The sequence below is a fragment of the Schistocerca serialis genome, chromosome 8, assembly GCF_023864345.2.
Source record: "Schistocerca serialis cubense isolate TAMUIC-IGC-003099 chromosome 8, iqSchSeri2.2, whole genome shotgun sequence".
NCBI classification, from domain to species: domain Eukaryota; kingdom Metazoa; phylum Arthropoda; class Insecta; order Orthoptera; family Acrididae; genus Schistocerca; species Schistocerca serialis.
This window is the reverse complement of record NC_064645.1, coordinates 351,154,321-351,172,818: the sequence shown is the minus strand read 5'-3', so window position 1 is coordinate 351,172,818 and position 18,498 is coordinate 351,154,321. Positions and strand designations below refer to the sequence as shown.

Here is an 18,498-nt window from a genome sequence, read left to right as displayed (position 1 = left end):
ATCAAGACACTGACTTCTTAAGTGACGGCAGGTTTCCCACATTCATTTAATTCACAAACTACATGGCAAACCCAAAGATTGGTAAAATTATAGGAGAATGTGTATGTAAAACCACAAAATTATTTATTGAAGCACATAACTGCTACAATAATACAGCAGACTACGTGTATGAGGAAAGCAATTTCACCTCACGAGGGACTGACCGATGTTATGCTTCCTAGAAGAAGTCGCAGAGATTTGGAATTTTTAACTGCAAAGATGTAGTGTGCTTGTGAATCTATATACATACTTGTGAAGAAAATTTTCTTGAAAGTGAGTAAAGTACCTTGATTTGAATTGATTTCTCTATTTTACTTGACTTTATGCAGTATACAACCCACTTGAATTTCCTTTTTCATTGTCATTCCTTTGTTTTCAGCTGGGTCAACTGCTCTCATTTTTTGTGTTAAAGATCTACAAATAGCTACCTCCTGATCCCAGTCACTGTATTCTTCTTGTTTACTTCCCACAAACACATGTGACTCTTATATTATTATAATAAATTCCCCAATTAACTCCCAGCAACAAAGACGAGTATCAGCTATTTTAGAATTCAGTGCACACAAACATTAGAAGCAATAGACCGAACAAACACAAGAGTTAGATAATTTCATGTGCCAGATTTGCTGTGTTTGCAGTTCACATACACTGTTTGCTATGTGCAGATATGAGTTCATACAGATCATAGTGTGTGAACCGCCATTTACTCTTCTAGGTTTAGTGAGATTAGAGTCAGGCTTTGAGCAGGCAGATCTGGCAAGTCCACCAGATTTTCTTTAAATCATGAAGATTGGTCCTAACTTGTGGACAGAAGCATTATGAAGTTCACAGAGGAAGGGTTGAATTTTAAAATGTTGCCATAGTTTAGTAAGCATTCTCTTGTGCTTATGTGTAAAATTTTTACCTTTTTCATTTTGCAGGGAATCCACTGTACAGGTTACGTGAAAGAGAAGTGTGCAGGTTTTTAGCAGAAGTTTTGCTGCGCCCAGCTGGGCAGTTCAACCTGCAGGACTTCATGCTGGCATGGGGACAGTGTGTTCCAGAAGGTAATATTCTCATTTAATAACGCTCTGAGTCAGTTGCTGCCAAAAATTCTTGTAACTTCTTTGTCAAAAAAAAAGGGGGAGAGATGAGAATGAGGGAGACAAGCACAATATCATGAGAAAGATAGATCTACTCACCGTATAGCCAAGATGTTGAGTCGCAGGCAGGCGCAACAAAAAGACTACTGAACACGTAAGCTTTTGGTCAGACGGCCTTTTTCAGAATAGACAACATACACACACATTCATGCGAATGCAGATCACACACACATGACCAGACACAGAGAATGGACTCCGCAGTGTGTATGTTGCCTATTTCAGAAGAAGGCCTAGTGGCCAAAAGCTTAGCAATCTATCCTTTTCATAACATTGTCATTATTCCATCCTGGATTTTCCAAAGAGATAAACACAGTTTGCCTTTATAAATTTAGAAACTGCCAACATTGTAAAGAGTGTGCTTGTTGACCATTTATCTTATTATCCATTAACTCTAAATAAAGTATGAAAAAAACTGCTCAAAAAATGTTTTACAGGGCTTGCATATTTGTAAATGTTTGTGGACTTAGGTTCAAGGGAAGCAGGTGTGAAAGAATAATTAATTTGTTTAAATAAAACAGAACAATAACTAATATAAAGGCATTCTCTTCAAAAGTGAACAAAATCTGCAGCTGGGTAACATTCAGTACCACGTTACTCCTCCCCTGTGCACAGTAATAATCTTGTATCTCCTTGTCATGCTGTCCATGTTACTGCTCAAGCCTGTTTCAATCTTAAATGACAGCTTTCCTGAGGTTGTCAAACATATGACGAGGGTTCGTCCAGTGATGTACTGTAAATTTCGAAAGGTCTCAGCTTTTGGTTGATTGTTCCTATCCCAATACTGCATAATCCTCGAATTACCCTTGACTGTGATGAGAGGCATCTGACATCTGTACATGAGACCAGCCCAAAACAAGACTGACTCGGCTCCCTGCTGAACCTGTGGCACTTCATACCTGAGGAAAGCAATGGAGAATGCAGATTTACTTTTACCCCTGTACACAAATCCACACAAGATTGTATATATTTATTTACTGTAGTCAAAAAGTATTGAGAAAGATGTATTGGGAGATGGAGGGTGGGGGGCGAGGGATTTGGATTACGCAAGCCATGAGGTTGGTCCAAACTATTATTGAGAAGGTAGGGGTGCTGGGTGTCGGTGGGGTCAGGAGGTTGATGGAGTCATGTGAAAGGTTTTGTAGGGGGCCCTAAGGTTCTGAGGATTCCTTGAAGCTCCACCTGGACATCAGGAATGGGATTACCTTGGCAAACTTTGTATGTAGCGTTGTCTGAAAGCTGACGCAGTCCCTCAGCCACATACTCCCGACGATCAAGTACCACAGTCGTGGAACCCTTGTCCGCCGGAAGAATGACGATGGATTGGTCAGCCTTCAGATCACGGATAGCCTGGGCTTCAGCAGTGGTGATGTTGGGAGTGGGATTAAGGTTTTTCAAGAAGGATTGAGAGGCAAGGCTGGAAGTGAGGAATTCCTGGAAGGTTTGGAGAGGGTGATTTTGAGGAAGAGGAGGTGGGTCCCGCTGTGACGGAGGACGGAACTGTTCCAGGCAGGGTTCAATTTGGATAGTGTCTTGGGGAGTTGGATCATTAGGAGTAGGATTAGGATTATTTTTCTTCGTGACAAAGTGATATTTCCAGCAGAGAGTACGAGTGTAGGACAGTAAATCTTTGACGAGCGCTGTTTGGTTGAATCTGGGAGTAGGGCTGAAGGTGGGGCCTTTGGCACAATATATTTTTATTGACGTTTTAGCACCCATATTATTAAACAGTAAATTAATGCTAGAATTATTTTTCAGCGTCTTTGTTGGAGAGTGCATTCCTCAGGTAGGAGTGCAGCCTTTGTCTTGCAACAGATAGGTACAATGCAGTGTCATCATTTCTAAGAATTTAGTATAATATTTTACCAGTGTATGATACTTGTTAATATTTCTCATTGTTGTGAAAATAGTACAGGGTCCTTGATACATTTCAGTGAAGAAACGTGTAAAACTGTGTGGAAGGAAACAGTTTTCATTTTTAGATACTGTATTTTCTGTAATTTTCTTTTTCAAAGGTATGGAGACAAAAGTGGAATACCTTGATGGAATAGCTCTGATGCAGAAGGATTGCAAACCAGAAGTTATTTGGCATTTTCCTGAAGTTGATCTGCCTGAGGACATAAATGAAAGATTTCGTATTCTGTTTCAAACTCGAGAGAGGTGGATACTGAATGAAATATATCCATACATTGAGTAAGTTCGAAAAATATGTTAATATGAATATTTTTATGTTATTAATATACTTGATATTGCCGGAAGTTGTGTAGACTATAGAACTCTGCTAGATAAACAGAAGCATTTAACAATTCTTGCACCTCTTTGACATGGGACGTCTTTTGCCTTCATATAAAAGAGTAGAGAGTTACAGTGAGAACCTGCACTGCAGTATGAGACATATCACAAGCTTCAGTTGTGTGTCCTCCTCTGTTCCTCACTTTATAAATGAGCTTCCAAATCTTCAAAGAAATGTTAAAAAATTTAATGTTTATTAATGACCCAAGCACATTAGTCAGAGACCCAAAACTCGGTCATATCAAATACATCTCAGGCAATAGCACTACAGGCCTATAACTGACTCACAGGAAGTCTTACCCCTTTGATTGTAGCAGACATGCTTGCTACTTGCCACGCTGACTGCTGTGCCATTGTCAGTAATCCACCTACTTGCTCCCTAAGTGCGCCGGGTTGGGATGCTACCGGTAGCCTTGTTACTCGAGCTTCCTGCTTTGTCCTGTTGTGACAAAGCCAGCTGGGATATTTTTACTTCCCATCTTCTTTTGCCACCTGTCTCCTTAAAATTGCTTAGTTTTATGTATGTAATTGATTTTCTAATTTATTTTGACTATTCCTAGTTTAGTAACTTTTTTCATAGGGTGAAATCGGTAATTGTTTCATAACTTAAATTCTATTGTTGACTTATAGACAAATATAAATTCTGTACTAATTATAAACATTTGGAGGAGCAACTACTAGTATTCTTGAAGGATCTGTTTGGCTCTATTTGAAAACATGTTAGCAAAGTCAGCCCTTAATTAATTTCAAAGTAATTAACAGTTTTGTCAAAAGTATTGTTTGTGTAACTATACATGTTAATTTCATTATTTAAAAAAATAATTGGGCTTAACGCTTGTAGCAGAAGAAATTGTTAAAAAGAAACAATTTTTTGATGTATTCAGTTAATTTAATGAGTTAAGTTTTAATTGTAATTTCTGCAAATTAATCTTCGAACAATATGTAGTTTCAGCACCTACTGTTAACTAAGTAGTTCAGTGTTCTTTGCTATTAGTCCTCAGTATCCATTGTTCTCCTTGAATTACTCACGGCACTAACTAGAGAAAGATTAAAACAAGCCTTAACTTACTTTAGATGTTCTTGTAAATCAAAACATCCTATTATAATGTTTATAAGTGAAAGGGATAAATTGACTATGTCATGTTATCATACTGCATTTATTGTGAACGACAGTAAGAACACATTGTCTTCTTTGTTTATCAACCTCTTTTTCCACAGTTGCAGGTATACGAATTGTATAGGCTAATTACAATCTTTGGCAACTGTAATGAAAGTATTATTAAGGCCCTATTATGATATATCTGGAAACCAATACCTGTTGAGACATGGGCGAATTTGTCGTATTCCCGTCTGCCTATTATGTAGAAGTAGATTTTGTAGGCAGTGCTGCTTGTTGTTACCAAGTATCCTGATGTGTTCTTCAGCCATTTTTCACAGTGAATCATGCACTCTTTCAAATACATCTGGTTCTATTTAGACTTGTCACATGATTTGGTCATGTGCTCCTGTATAAACGTCTGTGCAGCGTTGATGGGTTTGGCATAGCTTTTATATGTCCTCATAGCCAGAAATCCAGTGGATTCAGGACCAGTGTATGGAGAGGCCATGCAACCAGACCACCTATACCAATCCATCACCCTTGAAACTTTGCAGTGAGGAACTGTCACAAGATCTGTAGAAAATTGGATGGTGTCCAGTTGTGCATAAACCACAATCATTGTCTTTCTGCAAGGGTAACATTCTCCAGTAGCAGTGGTACTTCATTACAGAAATCTGTGATGCACAGCACCTGTTAATCTGTTTGGTAAAGTGTAAGGCCCTATGAGTCTGTCACTGACAATTCCTGCCCATACATTAATACCTCCATGATTGATTTAGGATTTGCATCTCTTGTGATGGCCTACACCACTGAATACTGCACATTACTTGGCACAAGTAAAGCAGCCCAATACTGGACAGGTAAGGGTTTCTGAAATATAATTAAAGGAACTATTCTAATTTTGACCACTCTCACCTCCCATAGAAATATGAGACACTTTTTTTAAACACCCTGTATCAATAGCTGTTTACCTTCTTCTTGGTGGGAATATTGTATCATTATTTTGTGCATGACCAGCTGCTTCATAGTTCGCAATGTTCACTACTAACTTTCCTTTTGAAATCTTCATCCCTTCTATGTGCCATATAATATTATCATAAATAATCACAGTGTGTTACATGTCAAGAGACACCACAGCTTTTTTCAGTATTGCATGGATGGTTCAACTGTTCCTACAACAAATATATCACCACAGTGTGTTGTGTTTGGAATACACAGTACATTTTCATACAGTACCAGTACCTCAGTACTAACAAGAAGTAGGACATGTGTGCCCATGAATTCAGTTTGTCTTCTTTTGATCCTAGGAACCCACCACCATCTCTGCCTTCACCCTTCAAAGCATACAGCATATGAGGTATGTCCACAAAGTAAGTTCCGTTTGGTTATAAAAAACAAACATGTGCAGATACAGAAAAAACTCTTTATTTCACAAAAATCTTCAACTGTTAAACTACTTTTCTACATAGCTTTCGAAATTTTGTAGGCACTTGTCATAGCGTGGCACAAGTGTTTGTATACCTTCTTCATAGAAGGTTGCTGTCTGTGTATTTAACCATGTGGTAACATTATTTCAGCTCATCATCATCGCTGAAGTGTTGCCCGCCAAGGACAGATTTTAGGTGTAAGAAAAGATGAAAGTTGCTAGGAGCGAGGTCTGGGCTGTATGCCGATGATCAACTGCGTCCTAGTGAAATTTCCGTAAGAGTTGTTTGGTCACATTCGCTGTGTGAGGTTGGGCGTTATCGTGGAAAAAATTACACCTTTTGACAGTAATCCTTGGTGCTTGTTCTGTATTGCATGGTGCAATTTCTTAATGGTCTCGCGGTAACCATGGGCATTGATTGTTTGGCCTCCTGGTAAGAAATCATCCAGCAGAATGCTTGTCCTACCCCCCCCCCCCCCCTGCCCCCCTCAAAAAATAAAAAGTGCATGTGACTTTCCGAGGTGTCAAGATTTGCTTAGGCTTAACCTCCGTTGGGGATGAAGTGTGCCTCCATTCTGTTGAATGCTGTTTTGTTTCAGGGGTGTCATGCAGTACCCAAGTTTCATCCCCCGTGACTATCAGAGATAGAAAACCATCTCCTTCGCCATTGTAGTGTGTCAAAAACTGAAGTGTCCTGTCCATCCATTGTTTTTTGTGTTGTTCAGTAAGAATTTTGGGTACCATCAAACGGGGTGATTTCGGACACCGGGGCGAATTCGGGCAGTATGGCTTATTTGCTCTTTACCACTGCATAGAAACAAAGAGTTACTTATTTTAACGTCCGTGCACCAGATATTTTAAGCGCAAGATTGCATTTATCACTTTCCACAAATTTTATTTTGCTTCAATTGTTTCCCTAGGTGAATAACTGACGAACAGTCTCAGTGTTAAAAATCCTTGCATTATCGTAAAGTGAAAACTTTCTATTGTTGCGTTGATACCCGTTATTGATTTTCCTACTTGGGTGGTAAAGGATAGCAGCTCACTGATAGTTAACTTCTTTATAGACCAAGATAAGTTTAACCAGATAAATGCTCAGCCTGTTGAGAATGGTCTTTCTGATCATGGTGCACAGCTAGTTACAATATATGACATAGCTCCATTCAGCAATACTAAACGGGCCTCCAAAGTAGTACGTTCAATCAATGATTTAACAGTTGCAAATTTCAGGGAAAGCCTACAGCAGTTAGACTGGGATGAGGTGTACCGTGAACCTGATGCCAATTTAAAATATAATTTATTTCATGACATTTTTGTAAATGCATTTGAAAACTGCTTCCCCAAGAAAATAGTTAAATATACTCGTAATAAACCTTGTAACAAACCATGGCTTACTAAGGGTATAAAAATATCTTGTAACCGGAAAAGGGAAATGTATCTGACAGCAAGAAAGAGTAGTGACCCAGAAACTATCAAACATTATAAAAACTACTGTTATTATTATTATTATTCGTTACAGTCAACTTTGGACTACGCTAAGCATCAGTCATTTCTTGTGCTTTTTCTTGCGTTCTTCCCAGTACTTCTTCATTTTTTCTGAGTGGGCTTCTTTACGTTCTTGCGACCAGGTTGTTCCCGTCTTCTTTGATTGCGTTCGGTCTTTGAATCCCTGTATTTTGTTGATGGCATTCCTATATTCCATTCTGTTGTAAACTGTCTCTGGTATAATGTTCATTTCTGCAATGTCTTCTTTTACTTCTTTCAGCCAGTTAATTTGTGTCTTTCTGCTTTCCATGTATTCCAGGATTTTCTTTGCCGTTCTTTCTGGTGCCATTCTTTTGACATGCCCATAGAAACTCAGTCTTCTCTTTTTAAAGGATGTTGTCAGTTTTTCAATTTTCTCGTATAACTCTTTGTTGGATCGCAATTTATAATCCTGTCCATCCTTTTTAGGTCCTAAGATCTTTCTCAGTATTTTTCTCTCTTTTATTTCCAATTTCTCCAACAGACGTTTTCTGTTCAGTGGGATGCATTCAATCGCATACAAACTTTCTGGTTTTATTACCGCATTGTAGTGCCTGAGCTTGGCATTGATGGAGATCGACTTTTTATTGTATACATTTCGGCATAGCTGATATGCCGTTTCCATCTTTATTGCTCTTTCCTGTAGTGAAACATTTGGTAACCCTGTCGGTGTAATCCATTCCCCTAGATACTTAAATTTATGAACTCTCTTAATTATTCCATATTTAGTTTGCAATGTCTGTGTTGGGTCTGTTTTGTCCTGTATCATCAGTTCTGTCTTTCCATACGATATTTGTAGACCTGTCTTCTCAGCGATCTCATGCAGCATTTCTATCTGAATCTTTGCTGTTTCGATGTCATCTGCCAATATTGCCATGTCATCAGCAAATGCCAGACATTCAATTTTTGTTTTATTTCTTCCTAACGTTATCCCATTTTTCACTCCAGCTTCTGCCATCTTCTTTCTCCATTCCCTGACCACTTTTTCAAGGACAATGTTAAACAACAGCGGGGAGAGCCCATCCCCTTGTCTAACACCTGTTCCAATTACAAACGGTTGTGACAATCTACCCAAAAACTTCACTTGCGATTTTGTTCCCGTAAGGGTTTCCTGGATTAGACTTTTGCTTTTATCATCAATCCCAAATTCTTCTAATGTGTTAATCAGAGTTGGTCTATCAATAGAATCATATGCTTTTTTGAAGTCTATGAATGTAATTACCAGATTTTTCGATGTGCGTGCGCGAAGTTGTATTATGGAGAGTAGCCTGAATATCTGTTCACTGCATGATCTTCCTTTTCTAAACCCAGCCTGATATTCACCCAGTTCTTTCTCTACCTGATTTTCAATCCTGTTTTGTAGTGCCTTGGATAGGATCTTATAGGCCACTGATAACAATGAGATACCTCTGTAGTTATTTGCATTTGTCTTGGCACCCTTCTTATGTAACGGATGAATCAATGCTGTCTTCCATTCCTCCGGAATCTTCTCTGTATTCCAAATCTCTTCAAACAGCGCCTCGAAATTATTTATTAAGTTTTCTCCTGCGTATTTCAGTAGTTCCGCGACTAACGAATCTTTACCAGATGCTTTATTGTTTTTCAATCCTTTCAAGATCTCTTTAATTTCTTCTTTATTAGGTGGTTCAGAGTCTGGTAGCTTATTCTTAGGCTTCTCAAATGTCAAGGTTTCATCAGGTCTTTTGCAGCTTAGCAGCGTTTCAAAGTAGTTCGCTAGGTGTTGGCAATTTTGTTCCACGCTGGTGATCAGATTTCCTTTTTCATCTTTGAAGCAGAGTGTCGGTGGTTTATATCTTGTTATTGTAGTTCTGAATGTTTGAAAGAAATTGCGTGTATTATTCTTAGAAAATTCATCTTGTATTTTCTGTATTTGTTGTGTGTCATATTTCCTTCGTTCACTTTTAATGATTTTCGTCGTTTCACGTCTTTGCGTCTTGAACTGCTCCCAGTCAGTTGGCCTTTTGGTTGAGTTGTATTTCTCCCAAGTTCTGGCTCTTTTCTGTAGTGCTTTCTCACAGACCTCATTCCACCAGGGATGCTTTTTCTTTTTGGTTAGTAAAATTGTTTGTTCTGCTGCGTCTCGTATTGAGGTTGCAATTTCTTCCCATTTGTGACTTTTGATTTTATCTGTCTTTTCCTTGTAGTCGTCTAAGACTTGCTGATTGAGCATTAAGTCCTGTACTCTGTATTTGGCTATTTTTGTTTCGTCACTCTTGTGACTTCTTTCTGGTGTTAATTTCATCTTAATTTTGGTCAGATAATGGTCAGAATCAAAGTTGGCCCCTTTCACCACCTGTACATCTTGAATGTCCCTTGAATTATCATAACTTATTACCACGTGATCAATCTGGAACTCGCCAAGTAATTTGTTCGGTGATTTCCATGTTGTTTGTTTTTTGGGATTCTTCTGGAATTTAGTTGTCATAATGTTCAATTTGAATTTCTCACAAAACTCTACTAATCTCTGGCCATTCATGTTAGTTTTAGTGTGTGCTGTAAACCTCCCTGTGCTTTTTGATAATTCGTTTCTTCCAATTTGTGCATTAAAGTCTCCTAACAGAATTGTAGTGTGTTGCTCAGGGATCTTCCCTATTGTTTCTTCCAGTTCCTCCCAAAATGTCTGCACTTTCTCTGGATTTTGTTGGTTGTCTTTATTTATTGGTGCATGGGCATTTATGAGTGTGTACTTTTTATTTTTATTTCTGAATGTTATCAATGATATTCTTGGTGATTTAGATTTAAATTCTAGTACCTTAGTAGAAAATGAGTTATGTATCACAAATGCTGTGCCATATACCCGAAGACCTTTTGTATTCTTTACTATCTGTGCTGGTTTCCCTTTATAAATCCTGTACTGGTCTGCCTGTACTGTATCCTCATCTGGGTATCTTGTTTCTTGTATAGCCAGAACTTTTAGTTTGTGTTCATCCATTAGTTTTGTCAGTTCTTTTTGTTTACCTGTTCTCAGCATTGAGTTCACGTTCAGTGTTCCTATGAACGTTTGATGTCTGTTCCTATGTTTAGCGTTAGGGATCCTAGGACCCTCCGACTGGTCTGTTGCGCAATGATGCTGGGCCCCCGGATCCGAATGCCCAGCTTCGGCGGTATTACCACCACGGGGAGGAAACTTTCTCATTGCACCTTCCATTTCTGATACTTGGTTAAAGCTGTTGTTTCCAGAGGTATACACCTCCTTCCACTAAGACTTAGTTCGCTACACTAAGAAGTTAATTCAGGCCGCTCCTCTGGAGTACAGACGCCTTTTGCAGCCGCTTCTCTGAAGTACAGACGCTGCTGATTGAAGATAACTCTTCCGCTCCAAAAGCCGTTGGGACATATAGTGTCTTCTTCCGCCTTCTGGACCGTTGGTTAATCTTCACCTCTGCCGCCAGTTCCGCCGTTCCGATGATCTTCATCTCCGCCTTCACTGCCGTTGAGGTCTTCACCGTTACCCTGGCAAGGGACCCTTACGAGGTACTATCACCCGGGCCAGGTGAACCAAGGTTTTTTAACGAGGTTGTTACTCCTCCCCCTCCTCCTTTTTCAACCGGGCTTGGGACCGGCTTTGGCGGAGTTAAAAACTACTGTGTTATATTAAGAAAAGTTATTAAAAAATCCAGAAGTATGTGTATCATGTCTGAAATCAGCAACTCTGACAATAAAATTAAAACAATTTGGAATATTATTAAAAGAGAAACAGGTCAACCAAGAGCACAGGAAGACAGTATTACCATCAAATTGAATGAAAACTTTACGAACAAAAAGTTAGAAGTTGAAAATATTTTTAATAATCATTTTCTAAATGTTGTGGATATAGTAGGATCCAGGTGTTCATTAGAAGATGCTAGGCTGTTAATGAAAGAGGCCATACCTATGCAATTTGATACAATTGAAATCTCACCCACTTCTCCCTCTGAAATTAGGAAAATAATAAACTTGCTTAAAAGCAAAAACTCACATGGAATTGATGTCATTTCCAGCAAAATACTAAAAACTTGTTCTTAACAGATAACTAAGATTCTCAGCCACCTGTGTAATAGCTCTCTGGAACAGGGCATTTTCCCTGATAGACTGAAATATGCTATTGTTATACCTTTACATAAAAAGGGGGATAGATCTGATGTCAACAATTACCGTCCAATCTCCCTTCTAACAGCTTTATCCAAAATTTTTGGGAAAGTAATGTATTGAAGAGTAGCTTCACACATCTGTAAAAATGAAGTACTAACAAAATGTCAGTTTGGTTTCCAGAAAGGTTTTTCAACAGAAAATGCCATATATGCTTTCACCAATCAAATTTTGAATGATCTGAATAACCGAACACCACCCATTGGGATTTTTTGTGATCTCTCAAAGGCTTTTGATTGTGTAAATCATGAAATTCTGCTAGACAAGCTCAAGTATTGTGGCATGAGTGGGACAGTGCACAAATGGTTTAATTCGTACCTAACTGGAAGACTGCAGAAAGTTGAAATAAGTAGTTCTCGTAACATGCAAAGATCAGCACATTCCTCAAACTGGGGAACTATCAAGCATGGGGTTCCACAAGGGTCAGTCTTGGGTCCTTTGTTGTTCTTAATATATATTAATGATTTGCCATTCTATATTCATGAAGAGGCAAAGTTAGTTCTCTTTGCTGATGATACAAGTATAGTAATAACACCTGACAAACAAGAATTAACTGATGAAATTGTCAATAATGTCTTTCAGAACATTACTAAGTGGTTCCTTGTAAACGGACTCTCACTGAATTTTGATAAGACACAGTACATACAGTTCCGTACAGTATATGGTATGACGCCATTAATAAATATAGACCTTAATCAGAAGCATATAGCTAAGGTAGAATATTCCAAATTTTTAGGTGTGTCCATTGATGAGAGATTAAATTGGAAGAAACACATTGATGATCTGCTGAAACGTTTGAGTTCAGCTACTTATGCAATAAGGGTCATTGCAAATTTTGGTGATAAACATCTTAGTAAATTAGCTTACTACGCCTATTTTCACTCATTGCTTTCATATGGCATCATATTTTGGGGTAATTCATCACTGAGGAATAAAGTATTTATTGCACAAAAGCGTGTAATCAGAATAATAGCTGGAGTCCACCCAAGATCATCCTGCAGACATTTATTTAAGGATCTAGGGATATTCACAGTAGCTTCTCAGTATATATACTCTCTTATGAAATTTGTTATTAACAACCAAACCCAATTCAAAAGTAATAGCAGTGTGCATAACTACAATACTAGGAGAAAGGATGATCTTCACTATTCAAGATTAAATCTAACTTTGGCACAGAAAGGGATGAATTATACTGCCACTAAAGTCTTTGGTCACTTACCAAATAGTATCAAAAGTCTGACAGATAACCAACAAGTATTTAAGAAGAAATTAAAAGAATTTCTGAATGACAACTCCTTCTACTCCATAGAGGAATTTTTAGATATAAATTAAGAAAAAACCAAACAAAAAATTATAAAAAATAATAATAAAATAACACAAAAAAATAAAAAAGTTGTTATATTAACTTAAGTGTGTTGTTAAATTAACTTAATTATGTCATGTATTGGAAAATTTGACTCGTTCCACATCATTACGAAATATCATATTCATGATCCATGGAACTAGTATTAATTTAATCTAATCTGAGCAGGAAGTTATTGTAAGCGTAATTGTCGACGTGCTCAGTAGCTAACAGCATTGAGACAATTTCTGTACAAGTTTGTCGAGTTTCTCGTGCAAGGTTATAAAATAACGACGGTTTTGGAAAACTGTATACTGTGTGGGATGATTTCGGACAATGCCAAGAATGTATAAGAGCAGGAGAAGAGCTACAGTACAGTGTAATTATGACCCGGAACTTTTAGATAAAGCTGTTTGTGATATTCAGAGTGGTAAATTATCTCACAGAAAAGTGTGTGGTTTGTATGGTATACCTAAATCAACCCTACAAAATAAAGTGCAGGAAGCACATCTGAAAAAAATGGGAGGACAACCAGTGCTAAATAAAGAATAAGAAGAAATGTTGAAGCAAGGTATCTTGAGGGCTGAACATTGGGGATTTCCCTTGACTAAATTGGGTATTAGACATTTAGCTAAAGGCTCCCTTGATAAATCTGGCCGAAAAGAGAAGAAATTTCGTAATAATTTGCCAGGAGAAGAATGGGTGCATTTATTCCTCAAACTACAGTCAGAAGATCTTTCCGTTCGCTTAGGCGAAAATATTAAACAAGCTCGTGCAGAAGTGAACAAAGAGACTGTTAAGATGTTTTTCTCCAATATCAAGGCAAAGCTGGAAAATCCTCCCGCCTAGCAACATGATCAAATATGATGAAACCATCAGTCCGTATCACTTATTTGTAACAAAGGGCTGCCTTAAAATGTGTAAAATGTCACCAAAATCAAATAAAAAGCATGTAGAATTTAAAAAAAAGGCAGTAACTGTCCGAATTCACCCTCTATATACTGTAATTTCGGTCAGAGATTTAAAAAACACGTGTGTCTGAAATCGCCCCAATCCATGGGGGTGACTTCAGACACTTTATTTAACTGCCTCAGATAAATGGTTCAAATGGCTCTGAGCACTATGGGACTCAACATCTTAGGTCATAAGTCCCCTAGAACTTAGAACTACTTAAACCTAGCTAACCTGAGGACATCACACACACCCATGCCCGAGGCAGGATTCGAACCTGCGACCGTAGCAGCCTCGCGGTTCCGGACTGCAGCGCCAGAACCGCACGGCCACCGCGGCCGGCTGCCTCAGATAAATATTCCTACACATACACTTTCTGGTTTTGGGATATTTTATTCGTTACGCACACATACCCTGCCACTTCCATAACAATGAATTGAATCTAACAATATATACGGAAGTTACAATCAAAATAACGACAAAACCGTCCAAAGTCACCCTGTTTGACGGTATCCAATGTGAGCAAAGTTTCCAGATTTCAGTTTTTCAGTAACAATTTCATGAATTTGTGATCGTGAGATTTTTGGAACTTTCATAGCAAGGGCACTAAGTCTAAACTTACAGTTGTGCTTAATCTCTTCAATTGTGTGAACCAGTTCATCAGTAACCACAGACGGGCATCCACTTCGTTCTTCATCGTACACTTGATCACGTCCTTCATTGAGCAGTCTGGACTTGTCTTCTAACCATTGAATCACTCATAGCATTTTGTCCGTAAACCTCGCAGATTTGCCGATGAATTTCCTTTGGTTTGACTTTCTTTGCGTTTAGAAAACAAATCGCAGATCTGATTTCACACGTGGCGGCATTTTCAATTGTTTCTGACATTATAAAGAAGCACTACAAAGCACACGTCGGCAGCAGCGCCCTGAAAATCGCGTACGTGCCTTCTCCTTGAATCAGGGTAACTGCCGCGCCTGCTCAGAACTGCGATCGTAGCACTGCCGCAGATAGAAATAGAAACAGAACTTACTTTGTGGACAACCCTCGTATTTACAGACATTGTACTGCTGGAGACAAGCTTGAAACTTGTGTTGCATTATTGGCAAGAAAAAATTGTTGTGGAAAGGAGGATTTGTCATGTTATTCATTATTTAATATGTCAGACATTTTATCAACATACGTATTTTTACATTGCAGATTTACTGAAATAATTGCTGTGTTTTAATTCATACATTCAGAATTGTCACTTTTGGAAACCAAGTGAGATGCTCGGTAATTCCACTATCTTTGATCCCACAAAAAATTCACAATCTCACATATTTCTCCTTGTACGTGATGGCATAAGAGCAGGAAACCAGTTTGTAAAATAATAAACATTATACACTGAAGAGCCAAAGAAACTGGTACATCTGTCTAATATGGTGTAGGGCCTCTGCGAGCACACAGAAGTGCCGCAACATGACATGGCATGGACTCAACTAATGTCTGAAATAGTGCTGGAGGGAATAGACGCCATGAATCCTGCAGAGCTGTCCATAAATGCGAAAGAGTATGAGGGTGTAGATATCTCTTCTGAACAGCACATCGTGAGACATCCCAGGTATGCTCAGTAATGTTCATGTCTGTGGAGTCTGGTGACCAGCGGAAGTATTTAAACTCAGAAGAGTTTTCCTGAAGCCACTCTGTAGCGATTCTGGACGTGTGGAGTGACTTTGTCCTGCTGGAATTGTGCAAGTCAGTCGGAATGGACATGAATGGGACACAGGTGATCAGACAAGATGATTACGTACATGTCACCTGTCAGAGTCATATCTAGACGTATCGGGGTTCCCATATCACTCGATCTGCACACACCCCACACCATTACAGAGCCTCCACCAACTTGAACAGTCCGCTGCTGACGTGCAGTGTCCGTGGGTTCATGAGGTTGCCTCCATACCGAACATGTCTATCTGCTTGATAAAATTTGAAACGAGACTCGTCTGACCAGGCAATATGTTTCCAGTAATCAAAAGTCCAATGTTGGTGGTGACAGGCACAGGTGAGGCATAAAGCTTTGTGTCATGAAGTCATCAAGGGTACGCGAATGGTCCTTCAGCTCCGAAAGCCCATATCGATGATGCTTCATTGAAAGATTCACAAGCTGACACTTGATGGACCAGCATTGAAATATGCAGCAGTTTATGGAAGGGTTGCACTTCTGAACGATTCTCTTTAGTCATGGTTGGTCCCGTTCTGAAACTTTTTCTGACCGCAGCAGTGTCTGAGATTTGATGTTTTACCAGATTCTTGATATTCATGGTACACTCATGATGCTCTGTCCCATCGCTCATGCGCCGACTATAATGCCATGTGCAAACTCACTTAAATCTTGATAACCTGCAATTGCAGCAGCAGTAACTGATCTAACAACTGCACCAGACATTTGTATTGTATAGGCATTTCCGACTGCAGCACCGTATACTGTATTCTGCCTGTTTACAAATCTCTATTTGAATACACATGCCTATACCAGTTTCTTTGGTGCTTCAGTGTAGAATATTACACCAGCATTGTGTGTTTTTTTTATTCATATTGTAGTAAGAACCAACAGGATAGTCAGTTAATGCAAGAACAAAATGGTAGTGGACTGAATTCCAGTTGAGCAGAAATTAATGTGAAAAGTCAGTTGGTAGTGGTCAAGGGAATATTATTTATTGCTATCGTGGAAACATTATTCAACTATTGTGATTTTATACATGAAATTTTTTCGTGTGGAACATTGTCCCAAAAGCAAGAGCTTCATCATTAATTTGGTAAAGACATTCAGCAAAGACATTAGCTGTAAGTAACGGAAAACAAAAAAATATCTTTTTCCAACACAAAATAGCGAACTTGGATTCATATAAGAGGACATTCACAGTCAGTGAGCATAGAATGCTAAAAGCCTGAGTATCTCGTTATTCTCTGCAGCCCATGGAGAGTGACAAAGGTGATGAGCACTGGAAACCTGGATGGTAAAGAACAAGAAGACATCATCCTTACCACTCCAAAGACTGCTTTGGTTCATGTTTCTACACTAATCTTTCTCTATGCAAGCCTCTTCATATCTGCGTAACTACTGCACCTTTCACTCATTTGCTTGCTATACTCAAGCCTTGATTTTTAAACCAAGATAACGCATAAAACTTAACACCCTCATTGAGAGAAAAACTTCATTACTATTGGTTACAATAAAACTGTACACTCAACTAGTGAAAAAAAGATGAAGACATTTTATGGTGATGGCGATTCTCAAAGCATATAACAACCTCCATGTGTTACAAATTGACACTGCTTTCTGTGTGAATACATAAAAGGGATAAAAGGGACTGTGTGTAAAAACAATGTATGCATCTCAGGGGAGCTGAAGCAAAACTGTAATATTTCTAAATATTTCTCATTTTAACCAAAGCATGTGTGTTTTTACATATGTATTATTTTGAATTAAGTGCACTATTATTTCACAAAATAAGTTTTTCAAAACACTTCATTAAAAAATTAAGAGTTTCTTAACAAATTGCCCTAATTGTATTTTGTTATCTTTGTTTTAGGCGTGTTGCAACAGAAAAAATGAATGTAAACGCTGTGCTTACCAAGCATGCGAGGGCTTCAACTGTTGGTGGTGTTAAGTGTTACAGTGCTAAACATGCTAAATGAAATTCATTGTGACCACAAGAAAGAAAAGTCCATGTTTGTGACACACAGTATTTCATTTTGATTGAACCAGAATTCGGTAGTGTCAATTGGTAGGCCACTTTATCTTGTCGCTGTCATGTGATGTGCCCAGTAGCTTGTGTATTTAAATTTATGTGCTATTATGAAGGGGTGTGATTGTATACAGTTGATTCATCTAGCACAAACAGGAAAAGTCAATGTAGAAGCCTTCATTCCGAATAACTACATATTACAAAAATAGTGGAGAAAGCATATAATTTTCTTTTAAATACTATTTCTGTGATAATTTGTATTTTGTATACTTAAGTAATAAAAAAATATGTAAGAATAGAGCTAATTAGTGGCACACTAATCACTATCAGTTCTTCCATTATGATGACTGTCATCCTGCACACCTAGTACAAAAATTGATCTCTCATGCCATTTCTCCTCATACACCTAACAAACAAATTGTCATTGCCAACCAGCCAGTGTTCAGTACTCCAGGTATGATCCTAATCCTTCAACAGGACTTTGACGAACTCTTTCCCTGCTACAGAAGAAATTTATTCACAGTTGCGAATACCCTAGACTTCAGCTGCACAATTTATTCGTGACATGAAAATTTGTTCCGGATTGGAACTCAAACCCAGATTTCCCAGTTTATGTGAGCGGTCATCTTCACTGCTTGAGCTATTGGAGAATGCCTCCTGGACCGACCTAAATCTCAGTCTCTCACCATGTGTGCTCAGATAGCCAAAGAGGTTAAGGCGACCGCTCGCATAAAGTGGGATACCCGTGTTTGAGTCCCGGTCCAGCACAACTTTTCACACGTCCCCAGTAATTGTGCAACTGAAGT

The 18,498-nt window shown here is 38.5% G+C and overlaps 1 protein-coding gene across 4 annotated transcripts in view; it reads left to right on the top strand.

Annotated features, from left to right (window-relative positions):
- LOC126416643 (sister chromatid cohesion protein DCC1) overlaps positions 1-17,997 on the top strand; it is a 108,490-nt gene extending 90,493 nt beyond the window's left edge. For 3 of the 4 annotated variants that reach the window (XM_050084432.1, XM_050084436.1, XM_050084435.1), the window contains 3 exons: positions 960-1,085; positions 3,194-3,371; positions 17,537-17,997. In XM_050084432.1, coding sequence (XP_049940389.1) covers positions 960-1,085; positions 3,194-3,371; positions 17,537-17,642 — 410 coding nt within the window. In that variant the 3' untranslated portion in view covers positions 17,643-17,997. Of the gene's footprint in view, positions 1-959; positions 1,086-3,193; positions 3,372-5,348; positions 5,406-17,536 lie in introns of those variants that run through there. The other variant, XM_050084433.1, reaches the window with a different exon arrangement.
- Positions 17,998-18,498: the final 501 nt, after the last annotated feature.